Source organism: Lycorma delicatula, chromosome 2 (genome assembly GCF_047948215.1).
Source record: "Lycorma delicatula isolate Av1 chromosome 2, ASM4794821v1, whole genome shotgun sequence".
Taxonomy (NCBI): domain Eukaryota; kingdom Metazoa; phylum Arthropoda; class Insecta; order Hemiptera; family Fulgoridae; genus Lycorma; species Lycorma delicatula.
Genome location: NC_134456.1, coordinates 33,974,436 through 33,999,599, shown reverse-complemented (window position 1 = coordinate 33,999,599; position 25,164 = coordinate 33,974,436). Strand labels below are relative to the sequence as shown.

General features: G+C 28.6%; 1 protein-coding gene across 2 annotated transcripts in view; it reads right to left on the bottom strand.

Annotated features, from left to right (window-relative positions):
• LOC142320629 (reticulocalbin-2) overlaps window positions 1-24,970 on the bottom strand; it is a 41,266-nt gene extending 16,296 nt beyond the window's left edge. Inside the window, exons 1-6 of one of the 2 annotated variants that reach the window (XM_075358643.1) lie at window positions 24,539-24,970; window positions 22,747-22,894; window positions 18,402-18,546; window positions 11,129-11,327; window positions 9,986-10,109; window positions 8,243-8,441 (exon numbers count right to left, since the gene is read on the bottom strand). In XM_075358643.1, coding sequence (XP_075214758.1) covers window positions 8,270-8,441; window positions 9,986-10,109; window positions 11,129-11,327; window positions 18,402-18,546; window positions 22,747-22,894; window positions 24,539-24,728 — 978 coding nt within the window. In that variant the 5' untranslated portion in view covers window positions 24,729-24,970 and the 3' untranslated portion in view covers window positions 8,243-8,269. Of the gene's footprint in view, window positions 1-8,242; window positions 8,442-9,985; window positions 10,110-11,128; window positions 11,328-18,401; window positions 18,547-22,746; window positions 22,895-24,538 lie in introns of those variants that run through there. The other variant, XM_075358644.1, reaches the window with a different exon arrangement.
• Window positions 24,971-25,164: the final 194 nt, after the last annotated feature.

Below are 25,164 nucleotides of genomic sequence, written 5' to 3'. Positions count from 1 at the left end.
TCACAGAAATACTGTTTATAACTAGAACCATGTACCTCATAAATGCAAATTCATACAAATTTGATACATGGCATGTTGAAAGCTTTTCTGTATTTAACAGTGTTAAAATATATTTAATAAAGTTAATGAGGAACAGAATAGTTTAAGAAAAACAAGGCGATTTTTTTATCCCACATAGGCTGATGTTAAGTGCAATTTTATAGCACTTATATTTGCTTGGTTAATTTTAGCCAGGAATGGAATTTCAACAATGAAAGTACAGAGAAGATAAGATAACTTTGGAAGCTAAGTCACAGTAAAATTAAATTCTGTTTGTGGATTAGGCATATCTCGTTAATACACTGAATGAAGTCTATAATTTATGACAATCTTAGGGAGCATGGTGCTGTGTGGGTCAAAAAGGAGGACAGTATAAAAGAGGCAACAAGTTGCTTCTAGTAGCTCAGTTGAAATGGATTTTTGGAGGTGTATGAGGCAATTCAGAATAGAAAGGATAAGGAATTTAGATATGTAGATGACTTATAAAAGAGAAAGTGGTTGTGAAAATGGACAAGTTTGTAAAGGGCTATTATGTAACGACAAGAAGAGGGTTCAAGAAGGGGAAACCCATTAACATTTTGATATAAAAATATAGTATGCTGTACCAGGTTACAACAATGTTAGATTGTAGTATGAAAAGATGAATCATAACTACAGAAGAAATACACAACAAATTTGACTGAAAAAATTAGTGAATATTCTTTGTTTTATTTTTAAATTCAGTTTATTTTTTTATACTAGACTTGTGAATTTGTTCTCTAGAATACGAACAGACATATTGAGGAAATTCTCACAGTATGGATAACACATTTATGTACAAGCAATAATACACTATAATAAAATTATTCAGAATTTTTACAATGTAAATATTACAAATTATACAGGTATTCTTTATTTATTAATGTAGTTTCAGAGGATGAACTGCGCAAGATTAACTAACACTTTCAATCTGCAGTTTATGGATTAAGTCACATTGACAGTACATCCTCTTTTAAGATTGTTAAACAGATTTATTATATATCTACTTCACTCAATTGCAGAATATGATACTACATTTTGGAGTACCTGCTGATGCTTTAGAAATATATTTAGGTTAAAAAAAGAACATCAAGGTAATTTTAAAACTAAAGAAAAGCAGTGCAGGTGTAGGGCAAGGTAAAAACCATAGAAATTCCATCACATAACCACAGTGATGGAAAAAATTTCTCTTAAAATTAACTTATTAAGTAAAGGCAGGCAGGCTTTGTAAAGGTTACTTGTATATGCAGTAGTTTTAAAACTGCGGACATTAAGGCACTTTGAATGATCAAGATAAAAAATGTATCGCATAGATCATTTGCATTTTATTAGCAATCTGTAAGTTGTTAAATATTGTAGAGAAGAAAATTATAATAGTAGCCGTACAAAAATAATTTTATTTGTTTTTGTGTAAAGATTCTGCACTACAGAAAAAGGGATTGCCTTTATTTCAGGTTACTGGATAATTAATTGTTCACTAAATGTTCTTTACACAACATATTTTGTTATAACTGGTCATTGATGGGCCTCAATCAGATTTTATCTAAAAAAAATCCTCTTCATTGACAACAAATTTCTTGTAAATGTGTACATTCATTGCTTTAAACTTTGGCCTTGTATCAGCCAAAACCAAAATAAGGTTAGCAGTCAATATGTTAAGAATATAATTATCAATGGAAGTCAGTTGTTAGTAAAACACAGAATTGAAACAAGACAAAGAAAGTTCACTGATAATGAAAAAAATTACATTAAAAAACTTACTGTTTTACATATATCCCTGTAAATATTTATAACACACAGTAAAAACATTTAATATTAAAAACAACTTAAATATTTTAATTAGAAACATAGTCAATTAAACATATAATACCTTTTATTATTTAAATGAAATATTAAAATTAACACATTATATTATAAATAATAGAAAATCAATTAAATTAAAATAGCTATTTATTTATATACTATTATTACTATTTATTTATTTATATACTTAATTATTTATTTAGGATAAAAATCAGTACTCCTATTATTATAGGACATCTTGCTAATAAACTTATAAAGGAATAGTTTATCTTATATAGAAATCATTAATTGTACTGGTATAAATACACTAAAACTAAAAGCTTTAATAACAATTCAATAAAATAAATTGTCATTTAATAAAAATAAATTAATATAGACTGCCGAATGCTTAAAAATTAACATAGATTTGAATAATAATAGTCTTAATATAAAACTAAGAAAAAGTAAACTTAACTCTAGAACACGATTATTACTGACTGGTACCAGTAATACATTGTAACATTCCTAAAATCAAAAATATAAATGGGTTGTAGAATTAGTAGATTTAATAAAAGATGATGCAAACAAAATTAATCTATATGTAAATAAACAAATATTGTTTTTCAGAGGTAGGATTAGCCAAGAGTTCACCATCAATAAATATATATTAGGTAAATTATATTAACAATTTATTAAAATCACAATAAATTTATTTGAAATCATTTTATGGGTGGGTACAGAATCAAATCAATGATAAGTAAGTTATATAGAAAGTTATGTTCTATATTACTATTATTGATTTGTTAAATATCTATTGTTTTAAGTTTATTACAATAATTAAACTGTTGTTATAATAAGTAAATAACTAAAGAATTAAATTTAAATTTACCATTGAGTTAGAGGCAAAGAATGTATTAAACATATACATATGTTAACAAAAAAAACAAATTAAAGAAAAAGTTCTTCATAAAACCAATATAACCTAACAGCAATAATTAAATTCAGCTAATCGATAGTCACAGAAATTAAAATTATAGAATACAGGAATTATACAAATTTAAAAGTTGTCTAAATTTATAAGTAATCTTAGCTTCCCAATCTTACATATATGGGGTATGTATATATACATACCCATAAAATAAATTAATACACTGAATAATATGTTTTATATATAGATATAGAATACAGATATAGATTATAGATATAGATTATACGGTTTAAGTTATATATCAAACATTTTTGCAAAATGATGTCAAGATATACAAATACCTGATAAAAATCTCATATCAGAATAGTAATAAAACTGTTAATTTATTTATTTCATAAAATAAGAGGCCAATAAGATACCCAATAAAAGTTACTATAACAGATGATAATGAATTTTTCTAACGTGTAGAAAATGTGATTCTTTACAAGGACTTGAACCAGATGAAAGTCAGACACAATTCTGCCTTGATATCAAAGAAAAACTACCAATGGTATACATTCTCAATTATATGATTTTACACTGGAACACTATAACATTACTAAAATTAGAAATATTGGCATTTGTAATTAAACAGGAATAATGCTGCAAAGATATAACATGCTGTTCATTATATGGTTTAAAATTACATAAACAAAAATTTAAAATGATTATATCACAGTGTATTTGTACACAATTTAAAAGTGATACTGAGTTAATTTTAAAACTTGATAAGTAATTTTTTTTAAATATAGTTATCACCAATTTAAATGGTAAATATATCATAAGAAACCTAAACCAGGTAGCAGCAGTGTTTTGTTGCTTTATCAATAATTTACAATAATAAAAAAAAGAAGATAAATTAGTAACTATAACACAAAAAATAAAGTAAACATTCTGACATAGCCCATAATTAATTGGAAATGCTATCAGAGAGTAACACAAAAAAGAACTCCCAGTTTTACCACAACATCCCCTAAAAACGTTAAATAATTTACATCCTTATTTCTGTTAGCTAGTAGTAGTCTCATGCTGATATGGGTGTGCGTTAGTTTTTAAGTTGAAGTTGAAGTTGTAATAATTATATGATTAAATGGTTAATTTTATTAAATTATGCAGTATAATGCTAGTTACAAACAGAGAGGTTTAAAATCTACATTTCTTTTCCATTAAGTTTTCTATATTACAGACATATTTTTAAACGGATAATATATATAATAAATAAAGTTTAAATTATTAGAATTTTGTGCGTATAAAAGAATTTTGTGTGTATAAAATTTCATTAAAGTAAATAAACACAACATTTTGTTAGAATAAATCATTAACAAAAGACAATACATATAAAATTTATCAAAAACAAAAATATTGACATTCCATATAAAAATACATTGGTAATTAAATTCATAGTATGAGTAATACACAGCTAAAACTAAAATTTAAAGCTTTTGGAAGACAAGCTATACTACAATATTTTATAGTAAAGTATATGTACAATGAAAATAAAGTAAAGAGATAAGAGTGCACGTTTTGTTCATATTTAAGTATATTTTTTATTTCTGTATTAAGACAATAAATCAATCTATTTTATAAAATGAACTTGATCAACTTAATTCATTTAATTGTTAAAGCAATGGCAATATTGGTTAGGCTACTTATAACAGATAACAGGTGTTCTTTATTGACTAAATGAAATTATCTGATTGTAAATGTTAATTTATTTATACTGTTTGATAGTATATCTCGACCTAGAAGAAAGTGCACACTTCTTCTGAATTTGCCTACTTCTAGAGTGATACTAAAAATAAATAAGTAAAAAACTGACTAACTTATTATATTATCAAGAAATTAAATTTTCATATTACATTTCCATATACAAAAAAGATTCAACAGAACAAAGCATTTAACTAAAGTATTTTATTTTAAACTTTAAAATGGTTGTGAAAATCAAAGGTCATATACATAAATTATTTTCTTGTTTTAATGTTACATAATTTATTTTATAAAAAAAAGATTTGTATATTTGACTTTGCCATGATAGGTGTTGGGTCACCTTCTGTAACAATTATTTACTTCTTTCAAGAAACTATGTACACATTATTCTAAAAAAAATTTTCTAATTGATAATATAGAAACTGTATAATTTTTAAGAAAATGTAAAAAAAATTTTACAAAATACTTGAAATCTGGATACAGATCTGTGACTGGAAAGAAAAGTCATTGTCCAAGAGACAAACCAATAACTGCTTATGAAATGCAAACTTTGCCTGATTTAAACAAATTTGATTGCATGATAATTTTTGGTACTGAGAAATCACGTATAGCATCAGAAAAATAAAGCATATATTAAAAAAAAAAATGGAAGCCATTTTCTCCACATTGAACCATCATTTATTTGAAGTACTTTTAAAAATAAATAAAATAATACTGAAGGCCATTTAATAAATAAACACATTAAAAAATAATACTATGAGGCAATAAAACATATAGAACAAAATACTGAAAAAATTCTTTGAAAAAATACTTCAAAACTGTTTCTGTAAAAAGCATGAAAAAACAACTTATAAATTAAGACATTCATTTTGAAAAATGATTTTATAATATTAAAAAAAAAAAGTTTAATTTTCATGAACACAGTATTATATTCTTGTCTATTTTTAGTGAGCGATACTGAGTACATGTTTGAACAAAAGAAACATTTAAAAATATTATATTATTTAGAATTTGTGAAGATTCTATCAGTAACTATCAGACCAGACAATCCTGCCAGTAAAAATCATAATGATTTTCTTCTTCTTGTTGATCTTTCATAATAAAAAGTGTATTTACTCTTTTGTAGAAATGCTGATTTAATAAGGAAATGAAATGAAATTTAAATACTATTTCAACTTATTAGAAAACTTTTATTTATGTTTGTAAAATTATTTGAATTTTTGTTCTTGTAAACACATTAATAAAATTCATCTATATTGCTAAAGAAAGAGAAAAATGATTAAGTGGAATGAATTCTATTCAAGCACTATAATTTTTAAGTCATTAAAATAAAGTAATAATATTGAAATGTTTAAGTATACAATAATGATGATTTTTATTTTGTATTTTTTTAGCAAATTGTGTTCATTAGAACTGTTTACAAGATAACATAATATAAGATAGGAAGCTAAATTGTTGGCAGTAAGATTTGTTTTGATCATTAATGATTTATTTTTGTTTATCAACTGTGTTTATGAAAGCTTAATGATAGTAAATCAGTTAAAAGGTTTCTATCACTCAGCTAATATAACTGAACAACCAGAGCAGTATAAATAAATCTACCTTATATACTGTTATTGTAAAAATAACGACTCTTTGACTAAAACAATAAAATGCTGTATTTAAAAAGTTTTTACTTGAAAAATGTGCAAAAAAGTGGAATACAAAATTGAATATACAATTCAAACGTAATACTTTCAGATAACACTGTAAACATAGTATTAAAAATAGGACAATCTGTTTTTGAATTATTCATAATTTTTAACAGTTAAAATTTATTTGATAATTAGTAAACTGCTTACTATCTTACATCTGAAAGAAAACATGTTTTTTAAAAAAAAATTATATTCTAAACTCTTTGTCAAATACAAAATCCTCTTTTTTTTAATTTACAAAAACAGATTCAAAAACACAAAGATTAAAAAGATTCACCTACTCTTAACTGCTGAACGATAAACATAAACTGTACTTTTGATTGGGAGATTGTTATATTAGTAATAGAACTGTATACTGTAACATTCATAAAATGTAGTTAGTAACTCTAAATAATAGTAAATATCTAAAACAAATCTCTTAAAAAAATATGTTGTTTACTAAAGGGAATTTATTAAACTTGACATTTTGTGATACAACTGTGTAATTGAACCGTTTGGTATTTCAGTATAAGTAAAAAATGACTAGAAAGAAACATCTTTTTTTAAAGCTGGAATTTTACAGAATTGCATTTAATAGCTTCACAGTTATAGCTTTACACAGTTCAACAAAATTTTATGTTATCATTTCACTGTTATAGAATACTGAAAGAAAAATAAATATAAATTTTTTTCACGGCATCCATTAATTTAACTAAGTATAAAAATAAATATAGTAATAATCAAATTTAGCACTTTCTAAATTGCATGATAAATAATCTAATTGAAGGTTGAAATTGTTAATGAATATTTTTGTGGTATAGCATTTCATACAACTATTTGTTTTATACAAGATAAAAGCTTGAAAATTATAGTTAAAAGGCGGTCAAGGTTGTAGATCCCAACATTCACCCAACCTGACTTCTACAAACTGTTCTCAGAATTCAAATACTGGAGAAAGAATGATGTTTAGTTTTAAACCGAAATCATTCAGTAGTTAATTTCAGTCCATGGAGGAAAAAAGATTCATGGGGTAAAATGGTCTTTTGTAAACACACTGATGAATGAGCCAACTAAAGTTCTCATATGGTAGCTGGTATGTGTTTTTCTGTGTTTAAATGTATGTTAAAAGTTGCTTTCTGCAGTTTTTTACTTTTTAAGATTAATGATTCAAACTGAATAATCTAGAATTTGATTACTCCAGATCAGGGAGTGAATGTATTAAAATTTACATCTTGAATAATAATTAATAATGGGGTTTTTTTTTAATAGAAAATATTGTTCTTATAATTCTGTTATTTAACAATATAATGTTCTAAAATAAGGTAAAGCTTTTGATATCCTTAGTCTTTCATTTCAATAGAAAAGTTTTTTTCTTAAAACCAGTGGTCTGCTAGAGAATACATTTTAGGAGTATGGTTTTCAATGTGATACCTTATTGGGCAAAGTAAGATATTAAGAAATTATTCAATAATAAATGATCTATCATTTTGTAGCAGCATTGTTCAGACATTTATCATTGATGAGTGGATACATCAATCAGTATAAGCAATTTATAAAAACTTCTTCTGAATGAAAAAACATTTGTGTATTGTTTTTTTTCTTTTACAATGAAACTGAAGAATAATATTAAACAAAACACTTTCTTAATTTACACTTTAAACATTTAGAAAATTACTAATATTATTATGACATTATATGTAAAACTTAATATTACCTTTTAATTATCCTATATGTTAAATGAACTTAAAACAGATTATAGTGTTACCAAATTATTGAACAAACATTATATAAAAGAAGGCAAGTTTCTGGCGGATACTTAATTTAACAATCATTAAATTTCAGTTTGCACCACTATGTCCAAATGTAAATCCTAACTGTCATATCAGAATCATTTATTATTGAACAACATCTATTTTTATCTGATTGTAAATAACTTCTACTGTTTATAAAACATAAAACAATAAATAAAACAATTACACTTTCCTCAGAAAAAAATAAAAATAAATAAAATAATAGTATTTTTACTATTATTAAAAATCATTGAATAAGTTCAGTTTAACATCACAGTTCGATAATACTTATTTTATAATTCATCTTGAAATATATGAATATTGTGCAGATGTTCACCATAGTCTGTTGCTTCACTACCGACAAATATTTCATGATTATTCAGTATCTCTTCAAATGAAAGTATATTGTCTTGATCATCATCCGTAGAAGAAAATAAATGGTTTACTTCCTCTACTGCAATTTCACTGGAATTAAATAGTTAAATTTAGCATAAATCATAAGTGATATCTTTTCATAGTACTGAAAACAACCATTAACCTGGTTACTGATTTTCATTTCATATTCATAAATTTAAAACTCAAAACAGTAACCACAACTTGAACAACCAGTTAGTTGTGATACAAACTGGAGTAATAGAATGTAATTTAGACGCTGAATGAAGGTATACTGTCCATTCGTCTATTAAAGTAGTGAGAACACATGGGTTTTCAGTAAGTCACAGATACATACTGGATTCCCTAGCTCATAATGGGTAACTGAAAAAAACTAATTGAACAATATGTCTCAATGTCTCAGTCAATGTAAGTGAGTGCATTGCAATAAGATATCATTATTATGCATCATAACTACTTAATTTAATACAACTAGGAAACAAGGTGACATTAGGTGTACTTGTTAAAAGCCTACAATGAGATATTTATTAATATTACTGCTTCCTTTGCAAAAGAATGAACTTAAACAGGTATGTAGCTCACACTTATGACAAATTTATATGGTTATTCTAATTATTTCAAGTGAAGTACTACTTCATTTAATCTGAAATTGGAAGCTTTAATGTAAATAGAATAAAAGATTGATTCTGCAAAGTTTGAAGTAGGAAACAACAGTAAGGATTAAAATGTTAGTTGTATTCAAGAATAACTTTTGGATACAAGGTTGATGCCTTATTTTTTCAACATATTATCTGTAATTTTAGTTTACTAACTGATTTTTTTTATAAGCATTAACTCAAAATATAAAACCTTAAAAACAATGAAGTACATTTACAACTGGTATATCAATATCGCTTATTAAATTAATGAAAGATACCAATTTAACTATCAAATATGAAACTTACTAGGCATGTTTTTAAAGTAAGTACCGTTTTGAAATAAAAAAAAAAAACACGTACACTATTCTTAACAATTTTATTTTTATGTGAAAGCGCCTGTACTTTAATCTACTTTTCTACATAATTGCCACCAATATTAAGGGACTTGTATTGTGCAACCAGCTTTTGAACACCGTCGTCATAGAAGTCTGCCGCCTGACTTAATAACCACTGTAACAAGGTCATAATTTTCAATAACTTAAGCGTTTGAAAATTCACAGACAACACTTCTTGAAACTAGAGGAAACTCTTCAGGTAGCAAAGAATTCTTAACTCTCACTTTTTCATCAACTTTCTGCACCAAATCTTCAGTAATGACAGAAGGTTGTCCATTCCATTCCTCATCATGAACATTTTGGTGGCCATCTTTAAAAGCTCTGACCCATTTTCATACCATTCCATCGTCATAATGTTTTCTCCATAAACTTCACTGATCTGATGATGAATTTCAGCCACTTTCACGCCTTTAGCACTAAGAAAATGAATCGCACCACATATTTCACAGTCGATGGGATTCTCGATCAGCACTGATTGCAGCATAGCAATGGTGGAATTTCAAAATGGTACTTACTTTAAAAAACATGCCTCGTATATATAACAAAGGGAGAGATCACTTAAACAAACTGAAAAAAAACTTACTCATTACTAGGAACTACCCATGATAAGATTTCTGCTGCATTTAAGACACCATCACCATCCTTGTCAAATTCTTCATCAAATTTTTCCTTTTCAGTAACAAGCCATTCTTTGTCATGAGATTTTGCTGGAATAAAATAAAATAAAAACTTTATTATAAATTATTAATTATGAGATGATGTTAATTACTGAATACATTTACAATTAGAAATGATGATGAAAGACTCCCAGATAAAAGATTCCTATTATACATTCCCTGCAAATGAATTTTAATTAAATTTTACAGTGGTTTTATATGTGTTATAAATATTCTATGGATTGTAAAAGAATCTGAAATTTTATCTAGCATATTTAGTTTAAATTAAAAGAAGTTAACATAGTTGTAGGAGTTTCCTGTCAAGCGGTTTTTTTCTGATGCATGGCTTACAAACACAACTTAAATTAAAATATTTATAATTTTAGTTTGACACAGTATACCCACTTCGACACTGGTTTAGAGAATGTTTTGGGGTGAGTGTGTGATTTTGAAAATTTGTTGCAAATATTATTTTTTAATTGTTAACAAATGTGCCTAAAGGCCCTAATTAAGAGAAATATTGAGATACTGAGGATGACCTTGCTCTACAGCCTCACCCCCTTGACAAGTTGAAAATTTAATGTCATCAATGCTCCATATGCAGAAGTAATCTGACCAAGTTTGGTCAAAATCGGTCCAGTAATTAAGGTGTGGTATAAGGTGATAGAGATATAAGGCGTGAGACACCAAACACACACACGTACATATGATCATTCAGAAAATTTCCATCTGGTTTTTTGGTTTTCTTAGGTGTCAAAACATCAAGATCCAGTGAAAACCGCATATCCCCAAATGAGCTGATTACAATACTTTCCCTTCTGCAGGTACAGTACTAGACAGGAAAGTAAAAATTAATTGGAATGAATATAATTCCAAATTTTTCTAACACTTAAAATGATTTTGTTGAATTTGAACTACTATATGGATAATCAAATAAAAAAAAACAATTATTAAAGATTTATGAGTACTTTACTCATAAATATAAATTAACAAAAGTAATAGTAACATTTACAAAGTGTAAGAGAGTTTAGTAATTATAATGGAGAGTAATTAAAGTAAATTATACGAACCTCTATCCCCAAGATATTCTTGGAAGTCGATAACACCATTTTTATCAGTGTCCTTATCATCAAGAGTATTTTTCAAAATGTGTGGTAACATCTCAGGATGTTCTTCAGGATGAGTAAACAAAACGAATTCTTTTTTATTCAATATACCATCACCATTACGATCAGCTGCGTTAAATAAAACCTTATCTTGCTTCACCAACTGAAATAAATAATAATCTTTATAAGTGAACTTAGTTTTTTAAAAATTTGCGCTGTCACACAAAAGTAGAATAGCAGTACACTGATTCCAGTTCTTAAAATTTTTTTTTTTCATAGGGGATGAAAAACATCCTTGTGTGTTGCCTCATCTACTGATTGATACAGTACAAAAGAAATCTATTTTCCACTGCTACAAAAAACATTTGGCTACTTTTTCTGCGAGCACCGTACAAGGGTGATTTCATGGAAATTAAACTACACAAGAAATTAAATTAAAAATACTGAAAAAAGTTTAGTAGTAAAAAATAAAAAAATTAAGAGTAGTTTCAAAAATTTTCAGAGATTTCCAATCAGATGATGTCAGCCTTAAAAAGTATTTGTATACAAATTTTTAATATATAAGTTTTATTATTGATGTATTAAAATAACCCGAAATACCATGCATTATTAAAACTAAACTATTGTTGAATGATAAAAGTATAAATGTAATTGTATGACAAGATCAGTAGAGGAGTTATTTTTCGTTTGAAGGAGTTTTATTCAGACAGTAACACTTTTAAAACCAAAATTAAATTTACTGATGTACTTGAATTAGGATTCTTAACACATAATCACACATTGAATGACACTGACTTAATCATGTTGAGAAAGTGAAACAAATTCAAGTATAAATACTAAACTGGGAAGTTTGCGTCATCTCCAATAAATTTAATAACCATTACAATTGAACATGCAATCTTCTTTAGAATTGACTGAATTATATTTATTTCACTTTTGAAAATCAGTGAAGTTTTGCAAAATTGAAAGTGGGAAGACATTCAGAAACTAAATTCTTACAACCTATAAAACCATTTTGAAAGAGCACTTTAAAAATATAATTTAGGTTATTAAACTATTACTTAAGATAAACTTACATTTTTAATTGTTTTTACAAAAGGAAATATAAAGTAACGACATTTGACTTCATATGAGCAGTGGCTGAAATGCTCATAACTCACAAATGAAGAGATAACCTTTGTAACAAATATGTCATAAAAGTAAATTTCTTTCAATGGTGAGCCAGTTTTCTTATTCCATCAATGAAGAACGCTGGCAGTCTTTTCTTGATCCATGACCTCATTGTGTCCTTCAGTTTAACATCCATGGTAAAATAAACCTTCAATATCCCTCTTTAATTGAAAAAGAAGTGAAAATTTCAGGGCACCAAATCTGGTGGGTATGGATGGTGTGAAATAGGTTTCAACTTCACAAGAATCTCAGTGATTGCACCCACGTGTGTGATCAAGCATTACCACATGGCAAAATTTTTGATTCTGTACATAGTCTTAACACAATACACACATCTCTTAAGGTATTTTAAAATCTCTTTGTATTGCACCGAATTTATAATCGACCCAGCTTAAGATAGTCAGTCACATACACGTTTAGAAATCCAGAACACTGTCAACAGTATTTTTTTTACAGAGGGTGGTGTTTTGAATTTTTTGATAGTGATGAAGTACAATGGTGATGTTACATGTTCTTTTGTTTTTATTCTAGGTTGTAATGATGCACTCAAGTTTCATCTACTATAATAATATTGAAAAGGAAGTCATCCGTGTCATGATAATGTTTCAAAAGTTGTTCACAACATTCCTTTTGTTATTTGTTCTTTCTGCAAGCTTATGTGGTACTCAGCATAAATAAATTTTACTACAGTTCAGTTGTGTAATAATGTGAACTACTCGCTTTTTCAATATGCCTATCTGGGTGGCAATGCATTGCTGTGTGATGCAATTGTCATTTTAAATCAGTTTGTCTACCTCCTTTTAGTGCTTCTCATCATCACAGAAACTGACTGGTCAACCACTCCAAGATAAATAGTAGAAATTTAAAAAAAAACTTAGTTGTACTTGCAGAAATTTTGTGGTTAAAGACTTGTAGACAATTATTAAGATTGCAGTTATTAAAGAAAAGTTTGCACCTTTCTGTTATTAACAGAAACTGTTTATTTATAAAAATTTCCAGGTAGAGATGTTATACATTAAGTACTTATTTTAATACCACTTATTTTCTAAATTACTTAGGAAAAACAGATTTAAATAAAAATTTGTGCAAATCTATCTGACCACTATGTAGACTGGTATGAGGGAATAAGGCTAATTTGTTAAAAATGCAGTATTTATATTTCTTCTGCTTTTCTAATATACAGTAAAACCTGAGGGAATGGAACCTGGATTTAATGGAATCCTGACTACAACAGAAAATTTCCCTGGTCCCATGAACTTTACCAAAGATATAATGTTAATCTTCCTGAAAAAAACAAAACAAAAAAAAACCAGAAAACTAGCTGATGTGGAAACAGAAAAATCTCATGAGTTAATGGAAATGTTTTTTGAGAATCGTGTGGAGTACTGAAATTTATGCAAAAACTACTTATACCCATTTAATGCTATACATAAAGTACAGTACTATACATACTATATACAGTATACTGTACTATGCTAAGTTACAAATTACCCTGCATAAACAAAAATAAAAATTAGTCAAGTCAGAGTTGTAACTGATAAATTCCCATTTAACACTACATAAATGTTTACATTTTCAGTAACTCGTTACCCATCATAATAGGAGAGGGCAGATAGACATAGAGTGTTAAAACCTTGTACAGGAAACAGCGTACAGTCATTGTTGTTTTGGTACTTACAGTAAACTAACATTTATGCCTGCTGCCCGTGAATCATAATTTACCACACGCTCATCATTCCTTATCTTGAGTCACAATTTTTATTTAAATTAATTATGTAATGCCACTATACGTAAGTTATCCATGTGTCGTTTTTGTTCATTACAATAGTCTTCTTTCTTCTTCTGTGCGCGCGCATGTATGTATTTTTGTTTTCCGTTCATTTGTTGAATTTATTTTAATTTAAATTTTTTAATTTTATGGATCTATTGCAGTTCAGTACCCGAAGTACAGAACTGTACAGTGCGATTGTTAGTTTAGTGTTCTTTAGGATACTGTGTATTAGTGTAACAAGTATGGCATAAAAAAAAAAAAAAAAGAGTTGTGTTGGACTTAAATATAAAAATCAAAGTAATCAAAGCCAGTAAAAAAGACAAACTGTCTGTTAAAACTTAGTCAAAAAATTTGGCGTAGATAAGACTAAAATCTATGAAAAATAAAAAAATAAAAATGAAACTGAACGCTTAAATGAAGTGGTTAAAATAAAAGGAATATGTGAAAAACTGGTAACGAAGAAATCAACAAAATTGTTTGGGAGTGGTTTGTAAGTGCGAGAGCAAGAAAGTTACAGATTTCAGGATTAATTGTACAGCACCAAGCAAAGAAAATTGCAGAGAAATTAGGTAGCACCAATTTCAGCACTTCAAATGGTTTACTGGAAAGTTTTAAAAAGCAGCAGCATCAAATTGTGATTAAAGAAGTATGTGGTGAGGCTGGAGATGTGTGTGTGAGATGAAACAGTAACTGACTAGAAAACATAACTCGCTACTTTAACAGAAAATTATGAACCTGTTGTAAATGGGGACAAAACCAAACTTTTTTATTGTGCATTACCAAGTAAGACTCTTTGCTTGAAAGGAGAACATTGTACAGGAGGGAAGCATTCCATGGAAAAGTCGACAGCTTTTCTTTGCGGTTTTATGATGGGAGAATTGGAAAAACCACTCGTTATTGGAAAGACTGATAAGCTAAGATGTTTTAAAAACATTAATAAAGACATCTTCCTGTAGTATCTAGATCCAACAAAAAAATCATGGATGACATCGTGTATTATAGAGGAGTGGTTGCAAGGGTTTAACACGAGAATGAAGCAGCAATATAAACATGTTTTTTTCTTTTTGGATAACGCCACATGTCATCCGGATATTGCATTAAGCATTATGTTATGATATTGAATTATGTTAAATTAGCTTGGTTCACACCAAATACAACAAGCCCGCACATTTTTAATGAAATCTATGTTAGCAGCTACTGAGATGGCACAGCTAACTACTCAACTGACTAAATCTATATCAGTGCTTGACACTATAATTTGGCTATCAGGAGCATTTAAATGCATATTGGCAGAGACAGTTCAACACTGCTTCCAAAAAAGCAAACTTTCAAATGTAGATGCTACAGAAACTGAACATACGACGACATCTGATGATTTCAGCAAAAACTGAGCAGAATGTCTAATGAAATTATAATTGCTAACATAGAGAATATAGATGAATTTATTGACCACCATTGAGAGAAAACTGATGAAGACAAAAACGATTCTGATGACGAGGACCATAACAGTAACACTACAACAGTAATGAACGATACAAAATACAGTGCAGCGTTATCCAACCTATTAGACCTTACAGGAATTTTCACTTAACAGCAAATGATTCAGAGTTGTTTAACATAATTTGTAAAACCAGAATGTTGACAGAAAACAGAGCTGCTGAAAGTAAAAGTTCAGTACAAAAAAAAATAAATTTTTTTTTATAATAAAGACTAAATTACATAATGAACAATAATAAAGTACATTTTAAATTATGTTTACTTATTAAAGTGTATTAGTTTAATGTACTGAAATTCGTTATTCTTAAAAATTATCAGTTCCTAAATTTAAGATTTTTTAACTTAAAATACAAAAATTAAATACACAATCCAGTATACTGTTCTGTAAGTGCTAACATACAATAGAAATTTTGTGCTTACAAATTCACTAACAAACTACTGTATAATCCACTGCTGAAAATGAAATATGGTTCTGATAAGTACACTACCATAATTTTTTTTTTTAACTGTATACCCTGCTAGTTCATTCCTGTATTCACTGGAATCCTGTTCACAACAGAATATATTTTTGGTCACATGAAATTCCATTAACTCAGGTTTTACTATGTATGTATTTATATAACTTTGTATGATTAAGGAAAAATGTTATTTAACTTAATAATAATTCCTAGAAAAAGTGTTATAAATGGAAAATGCTAGATTATAATTACCAAAAATATATATTTTAAATGCAACATTTCACAAGAGTATGTTTGTTAAAAATATGAGGGTCATTCAACAATTAAACAGACAAACAGCTGTACATCAAAAATGGTTTATTAAATAAATACTATCTTTTTGTCTACTTTTCTATGTAATTCCCACCAACTTCTCTGTACTTGTCCATCTTTTTACGAGTCTTCTTAACCCCTCAGCGAAGAATTCTTTGCCTTGATCTTGAAGCCAGTTTTGTACTTTTTTCTTTACTTCTTCATTGTCGTTGAACTTGATCCCTTGCAAAGCTTCTTTCATTGAAACAAACAGATAATTCAAAGGGGCAAGGTCAGGGCTGAAAGGAGGATGACATAGGAGCTCCCAACCCATTTTGCCAATAATTTTCAGTGTCAGTTCTGCTGTATAAGCGTTGTCTCGAAGAAGAAGCACACCTTTCCTCTGCAATCCTGGACATTTCCTCTTTAACATGGGCTTTACGTTGTTCTCAATCATGGCCGAGTAGTACAGGCTGTTGATAGTATGTTGCTCCCACAAATAATCATAGAAAATCAGACCATGAGCACTCCAAAAGATGGTTAACATGACCTTACCAGCCAGCGTTTTGAATTTCTTATGGACAGGCGATTCAGGGTGTTTCCACTTAATGCTCTGATACTTGGACTGCAGCTCAAAATGATGTATCCACATTTCATTAGAGGTTAAATTAACCTGCACAAAGATGTCCAAAAATGAATCACCTTCGTTATTGAAAAGATATTTGAGTTCAGTGCAAATGTGAAATCTCTCAGCTTTGTGATGAATGGTAAGCTCTCTGAAAACCCAACTTGCATAAGTCTTATCGTAGTTCAGTTTGTTTTGAATGATGGAATGGGTTGTGTCAACACTTACTCAACATTTTTCAGCAATTTGTTTGACTGTAAGTCATTGGTCTTCTTGGATAAGTGAATCAATATGAGAATCTAACGCTGAGGTGATGGCAAGGTCAATGCCAAGGTTAATGAGGTCACTGTTACTGAATGCCCAGAGCAAAGCTCATTGGTCACACTTTTAATCTTTACCACCCATGTGTAAAAACTTGCACAGTTCATGCAACTACTGCCATATTGTTTGTTCATCCGAGAGAATATTTCTGACAATTATACACTTTCCAAAAGTAAAAATCAGATCCCAGAACACTGTTCTTCAAAAGTAATTTCTTCAAGCGTACACGCCATCATAACTAAGACTTTATAGATTATGTTTATGTTTATGTAAATATTAATCAAACAGTCTACTATTAATAACACTCTTTACAAGAATGCCAACTAACACTTATGAAAGTTTCAATTCCCTGCATTAAGTGTTTTCTTCACTAAAACTTGTCTGTTTAATTATTGAATGACCTCATACCTAATCAATTTTTCTGTTATAAATTTTCAAACATTTTTTATCCCGATAAATTTAATAATATAAACTGATATTTTACTGTTAAATATGACAGTAATAAATAATTAATAAAAATAGCTATATTTTTAATATGGATTTACATGTAAAATAACTTTTAAAACTTACTTATTTTCTTTGTTAATAGAAAACAACTTTGAAGAAGTAGAAAATGCAAACCAAAAAATTATATAAAATAATTGTCTAAAACAAGAGGCAGAAAAATGACCACTTTAAGTTAATATTTATTTGTAGTATTTAAATTACTGGTATTATTATTAAAGTAACAAAACAGATTGACACTGTAAATCACTGGAGAAAAGTTTTTTTTTGCAAAAAAGTTAAATTTAAAAAAAAAAAATACAATCAAAATGTATATTTCAATCAATAACTATTTTCCTTTCGATGACAATCGCTAATATCTATAGATGGCAAATGGATGACATACAAAATTGGTATTCAAATGCAACACAACCAATAATATACTACTAGTGATTCACAAACATGTTTGTTTAAAAATGAATGTATTTTGTAGCAAAAACTGCTAAAAGGCAAAATCAATTAAAATTTTGCTACAGTGCAATTTAAAATATAAGTGTGAATAATATTCTAACATTAAAGCTTAATCCAACAATTATGCTACTTTTACAAAATATGACTCACAGTTTCTTCTTCACTGTCTTCAATATTCATTTCATTAAAGTCATCACCAAACGAATCAGTTTTATATTCTTCCCATGTTACACGACCATCTTCATTTTCATCAGCATCTTCAAATCGTTCATTAGATTCTTCTTCAGACAACATCCTATCAAGTAAAAAATTATCTTGAAAATCATTTCAGTACATTGTGTCTAAATACTCAATTATATAAAATGAAGTTGATAAAATGCCGTCTCTAAGCTGATTAGACAATACAGGAGTAGTATAAACATCATGCAAATGGAAAGTAAATGCCTACTACTTATAAGCAATGAAAAGCTGCAATTATCTGAACAGTTAAAAAATAACAAGTTTTCAGTTACATGAAGAATTTCAACACATTAACTGTAAGACTAACCGACGATATAAGAGTAACCGATATTTTTCTGTTCTAAATACTTTATATTCATTAAGTTATTATTATATACATTAAGTCACATTGCACTCTCATTTAATGAGTTTTTGGCAAAGAAAAACATTCCTGTAGTTCCTTAACCACCTTATTCACCTGACTTGAGTCCCTGTGAATTTTTCCTGTTCCCGACTTTAAAAAAACACCTCAAACGACACCATTTTGGAACTGTAGAAAACATAAAACAAAATATAACTGATCATCTGCAGGATATTCCGGTTTCTGAGTTCCAACACTGCTAATGAAGAGGCAGAAAACCGTTTGTATCATTGGATGTTTTCCCAAGGGAACTATTTCGAAGGTGGTAGAGTCCATGTATAATTGGATTGTAAATAAAACGTTTTTCCGAACCAGTCTCATTATTTCATTTACAGACCTCATATAAATACTGAAAAATAATTATAATTTATAATTTCATAAATGTTTATTGGAATTAATAGATATTATAAAAAGAGAGCAATTTATGTTTAAAACTTATCTCTTAAATCTTAAGGGCAGAAAGCAGCAGTCAGAATTTCTTTCTATAAGAATAATCATGTTCACTATTCAGTCACTCCCAAAGTTGAATAGAATGGCATTGTATAAGCAAAATATTACCTATACATCAGTGGGCTTAGCATGTTGTGCAACCATATACTTGGCTCAGTGAAGATGAAAAGGAAACTATATAATTTCTCAATTTTCCTTTTTTTTTGTCTTCAGTCATTTGACTGGTTTGATGCAGCTCTCCAAGAATTCCTACCAAATGCCAGTTGTATCATTTCAGTATACCTCCTACATCCTACATCCCTAACAATTGGTTTTATATATTCCAAATGTTGCCTACCTGTACAATTTTTCCCATCTATCTGTCCCTCCAATATCAAAGCGACTATTCCAGGATGCCTTAATATGTGGCCTATAAGTATCTATTCTTTTAACCATATTTTTCCAAATGCTTCTTTCTTTTTCCAATTGTTTTCATTCATCAATTTGCCGCAACAACTTTTAATTTGTCACTTTATCCATCCATCTGATTTTTAACATTCTCTGATAGCACCACATTTCAAGAGCTTCTAATCTTTTCTTCTCAGGAACTCCGATAGACATCAGATTCCCCTTTTTCGTAAATATTACACAACAGTTTGTATAATCTATCTATTACTTCTTCATCTGCACTGCGCAGTAATTCTGCAGGTATCCCATCTATCCCAGAAGCCTTTCTGCCATTCAAATCCTTTAATACTGTATTTAAATCAGATCTCAGTATTGTATCTCCCTTTTTATCCTTTTTGATTTCCTCTTCTTCCTCTATAACACCAGTTTCTAATTCATTTCCTTTGTATAACTCTTCAATATATTCCACCCACCTATCGACCTTTTCTTTCGTATTTTAAATCAGTGAACCATCTTTATTTAGCACATCATTAGATTTTAATTTATGTACCATAAAATTCAACTTAACTTTCCTGTATACTCAATCTTATTTTACCAATGATCATTCTCATTCCACTTCAGAACACTTTTCTTTAATCCAATCTTCTTTCACTAATTTGCACTTGCTGTTTATAGTATTTCTTAATTGTCGATAGTTCCTTTTACTTTCATCATCACTAGCATTCTTCTGATAGTCACTAGCTAGTGACTATCATCACTTTCTATATTGATCCATCAGCTGCAATATATCCTCTGATACCCAACGTTTCCAACCAGTTCTCTTTGTTCCACCTAACTTCACTTCTGCTGATTTAAAAATTTCCTTTTTAACATTCTCCCATTTTTCTACCTTATCATTTTTACTCGACCTCTTGTGATGTCCTCCTCAAAAATCTTTTTAACTCCTCTTCCTCAAGCTTCTCTAAATTCCACAGATTCATCTGAGACCTTTTCTTCAGGTTTTTAAATCCCAATCTACATCAATATTACTAAATTATGGTCGCTATCAATGTCTTCTCCATGATATGCCTTGCAGTTAAGGAGTCGATTTCTAAATCTTTGTTTAACCATGATATAATCTATCTGATACCTTGCAGTATCACCAGCCTTTTTCCTTGTATACATTCTTCTAGTATGATTTTTAACTGGGTGTTGGCAATTACTAAATTATACTTCGTGCAAAACTCAATAAGTCAGTCCCCTCTTTCATTCCTTTTGCCCAGCCCATATCACCCACAATATTTCCTTTCTTGCCTTTTCCAATGCTTGCATTCCAATCTCCAACTATTATTAAATTTTTAACACCTTTTATGTGTTTAATTGCTTCATCAATTTCTTGGTATACACACTATACCTCATCATCATCATGGGCACTTGTAGCCATATAGACATTAACAATTGTTGTCTGCGTAGGTTTTGATTTTATCCTTATTACAATGATTCTATCGCTAAGCTTTTTTAAATACTCTACTCTCTTCCCTATCTTCTTGTTTATTATGAAATCTACTCCTGCCTGCCCTTTATTTGACGCAAAGTTAATTATTCTGCAATCCACCTGACCAAAAGTCAATTTCCTCTTCCCCCTGAACCTCACTAATTCCTACTACATCTACATTTAACCTTTCCATTTCCCTCTTTAAATTTTCTAACTTATCAACCTTTTTTAGACGTCTAACATTCCATGCTCGGACTGATAATGTTATTTTTGATTTTGTGGTGACCCCTTCCTTAATAGTCCCCACTCGGAGATCCCAATGGGGGACTAGTTTACCTCTGGAATATTTTACAAAGGAAGATGCCTCCATCTTTGTTACATAAAAAAGCAGAGAGTTACATTTCCTTGGAAAAAAAAACAGCCATAGTTTTCCATTGCTTTCAGCTGGGCGGTATTCAGAAGACTAAGTGATATTGATATGTCCATTTAAGTCCTCCTGACCTACACCCTTAACAACTACTGAAAGAGCTACTCCCCTCTTTCAGAAATCATTCCTTAGTCTGCCTTTCAACAGATACCGCTCTGATATGGTTGCACCTTCAGTCCAGCTACTCTGTATCACTGAGCACACAAGCTCCCTCACCATCTGCAGGGTCTTATGATTCATATAGGTAGCAATTCTCCTATGCTTGCTATTTTTCAGAATCGTTTCATCTTTTTCTGGAGTGACAGGTGTATAATGTCATGTTAGCAACAATTATTACTGGGACGACCTAACAAAGTCAGTACATTCAAAATAAATACAGAAAAGAACAAAAAAATAAATAAAACAAACTAAAACAAAATCAAATTAATAAATAAAATTAAAAAAATTACTATTTTGAAACACGATAAGAAAAAAATTCTATCTTCATTTATGAAATAAAATAAGAATAAAAAATATATGTAAAAAATACATAACTTAGCTGTTGATAGTCAGAAGAAACAGTAGCAAAAATATAACCAAATAAAATCCCATTTGTACTACCAAATAATGGTTAAATTTGTTTAAATAGCCACTGAAAATATTCGTAATTATTACTTAATATTATGTTTACGATTATCTGTCAAATAATAAATATGTTTAAAAAAAATCTTAATTTTTAAAAGTATAACGATGTAATAATGGAATAATTTTTCCTTTCCATTTTTTAAGTCATAAGCTCAAGTTAAGGATACAATCTAGGGTTTATACTTATATAAATAAAAAAATAAAAGTATACATAAGAACTAACTTTTATAATAAAAATACATTAATAAACCTAGATACAAAACCAAGATACATTAACATTTACATCTTATTAAATGAGGATTCCGGACTACTAAATTATTATTTTTTTTACATTTGGATTAAAATTATACTAAAATTAGAATTGATATTAAAATATCCTTATAAAAAGTCTATTACAAAGCTTTAATAATCCATAAAAACAGATTCCGAATATAGATAATAAAATTACTTCCTTGTTTTAATATACTGAAATACCATTATAAAAAATACTTACGAAAAAGATCTCAATATCCATGCATGTAATTCATTACGATCTATCTGATTGTCTTTGTTAAGATCCATTTTTAAAAGTAATATTTTTAAACGCTTTTTTGCTTCTTCTGGAGGTAAATGGTCAAATTCCTCAGCTTCTTTCATACTACCTAAAAAAGAAAAAAACAACAACACTAATTTCAAAGAATCTAAATAAAATAACTGTATGAGTGTGGATGGATTTAAAAATTGTTTAGGTCTAAAATAATTTTTTACTTAAATACAAATTTTAATAAAGTATATCTACCATTCATTGTACAAAAAGATACAAACAGAAAAGACCAGTATCATTTTCATAAGGTGATTATCTATCATAAACATGACTAATAGCAAGGAACATGTGGTATAGTCTCTTTCTGTAGCAACTACATTTCTGTTTAAACATACATCCGGCCAAGTATCTTACAAGATGGTGTGTAAGTATTGCCATACCATAGTAATTTATCCCTAGACTAACTCTGTAGTCTAATATTAATCCTAACCTATCTCTACAGAAAGAATTATCATCTGTACAGTTTTTAATAATTCATACAACTAATTGACTAGTGTTGATAATGGGAGTGGAGTTAGACCTTGCACAGATCACCTGCTGTGGTGGTTGGGTTTCAATTAACCACACATCTCAGGAATGGTCGAACTGAGAATGTACAAGACTACACTTCATTTACACTCATACATATCATCCTCATTCATCCTCTGAAGTATTATCTGAACGGTAGTTACCGGAGGCTGAACAAAAAAAAAGAAAAAAAGGTTTCCTGCTGACCAAACCTGCTTTCAGACATTTAGATCTTAGGGTTTTCTGATTTTAAGCATATCTACTATGGTGTATTAAAGTATGAAAAAAATTAAGTTACATAGTCGTCACTGATCAGGCAAGTCAATTACATATTTAATGAATTTTAATCTATCATTCAGAGATAACTTATCGTTTAAAAAAAATAGACAATGTTTTTAACAATTTTATATACAGACTCTTACCTAAGTACTGTGATGTGAAAGGTGATGAGAAAAAATACAGGGAAAGTGAGAATAAACTTAATAGTTGTATTTTGTGATAAGATGCAATTTACTTAACTATATATAAATAACTGTGGTTGTGTTTATATCACTGTGATAACATTATCGTTGAAAGTGTACAAACAGTGAAAGATACTGGGATAACATATTAACAAAGCTATGGTTTAGGTTACCAGAGCACAAAAGGAAAGATTAGTTTAAAAGACTGATTTGTATTTGCCAAACTGTTTGAGACTATAATAAGAGGTTTGAAATTTGAAGAATACACTTCTGCTTCCAACCAGAAAATATTTCATGTATGTCACTTTAAATGCTGTAAAAAATTTAATTATTAAAGACTAAAATATAATAAGGTAAATGTATCTTCATTATTAAATGAGTTGATTAATGAAAATAAACCATTATTTTTACCTAACTCACACTTTTTTCTTTTTTGAACTTATCAAATTAATATAAACAGTACAGATGTTATAATAAATCAATAAATAGTTGCCAGGAGTTGATACCTTCTCATATGAATAAATTAAAAATACATGCAATTTTAATAAATTATCAAAGAAATATCTACACTCTCCTCAGTGTTTTACAAAAATATACGATCTGGCAAAACATTTTATTTCAGGAAAACTTTTAGTCTAGAATTTGTAGTTTGTATTTTAATTTCAAGACTGCCAAGATAAAAAAACCCTCCATCAAGACTGCACATACAAAAATGAAGTCAAGGTAATACATACCTAATATTGCTTCATGATCAAATTCCTTGTTATGTTCTCCATCAGTAATATGATTATGATCCCTAGGGGAGTAAGACCCATCTTCTTCCCTTTCTTTATTTATATGGTGTTTATGGATATGTGCAGGTGAAGCTGGGGTTACTTCAAACGCCAAGTGACAAATAAATGCAATTACTATTAAACCTTTCATTTTACTGAACTTGACACTACAGCGATGAAGTATTCAAAGTTCTATATAGTTTATATATTTTAAAAAAGTTAAAAACAAGTAGAATAAATAGTACAACACAATACTGAAACTTAATCAGTCTTGGAAAAACCAAATTTAAAAAAAAATTGTGAAGTGAAACTCAATGCTTATAAACCATTACTAATTTAAATTCCGCACGAAAAAAGCCGGAAAATATCTCAACGGGTAGTTCCACAGATCAGAACGGCGCCATTGCAATTAATTCCTTACGCAGGGAAACAAACGTTCCGAGAATTAATTTTTTTGTACGATAAAAATATATTTATTTAATCCGAAATATAATTAACTATATAAAATATATTTATTAATACATTTTTTTTATCTAAACTGTAGTTGATAAATCTGTTTTAGTCAAAATGACAAAATAGTAATAATT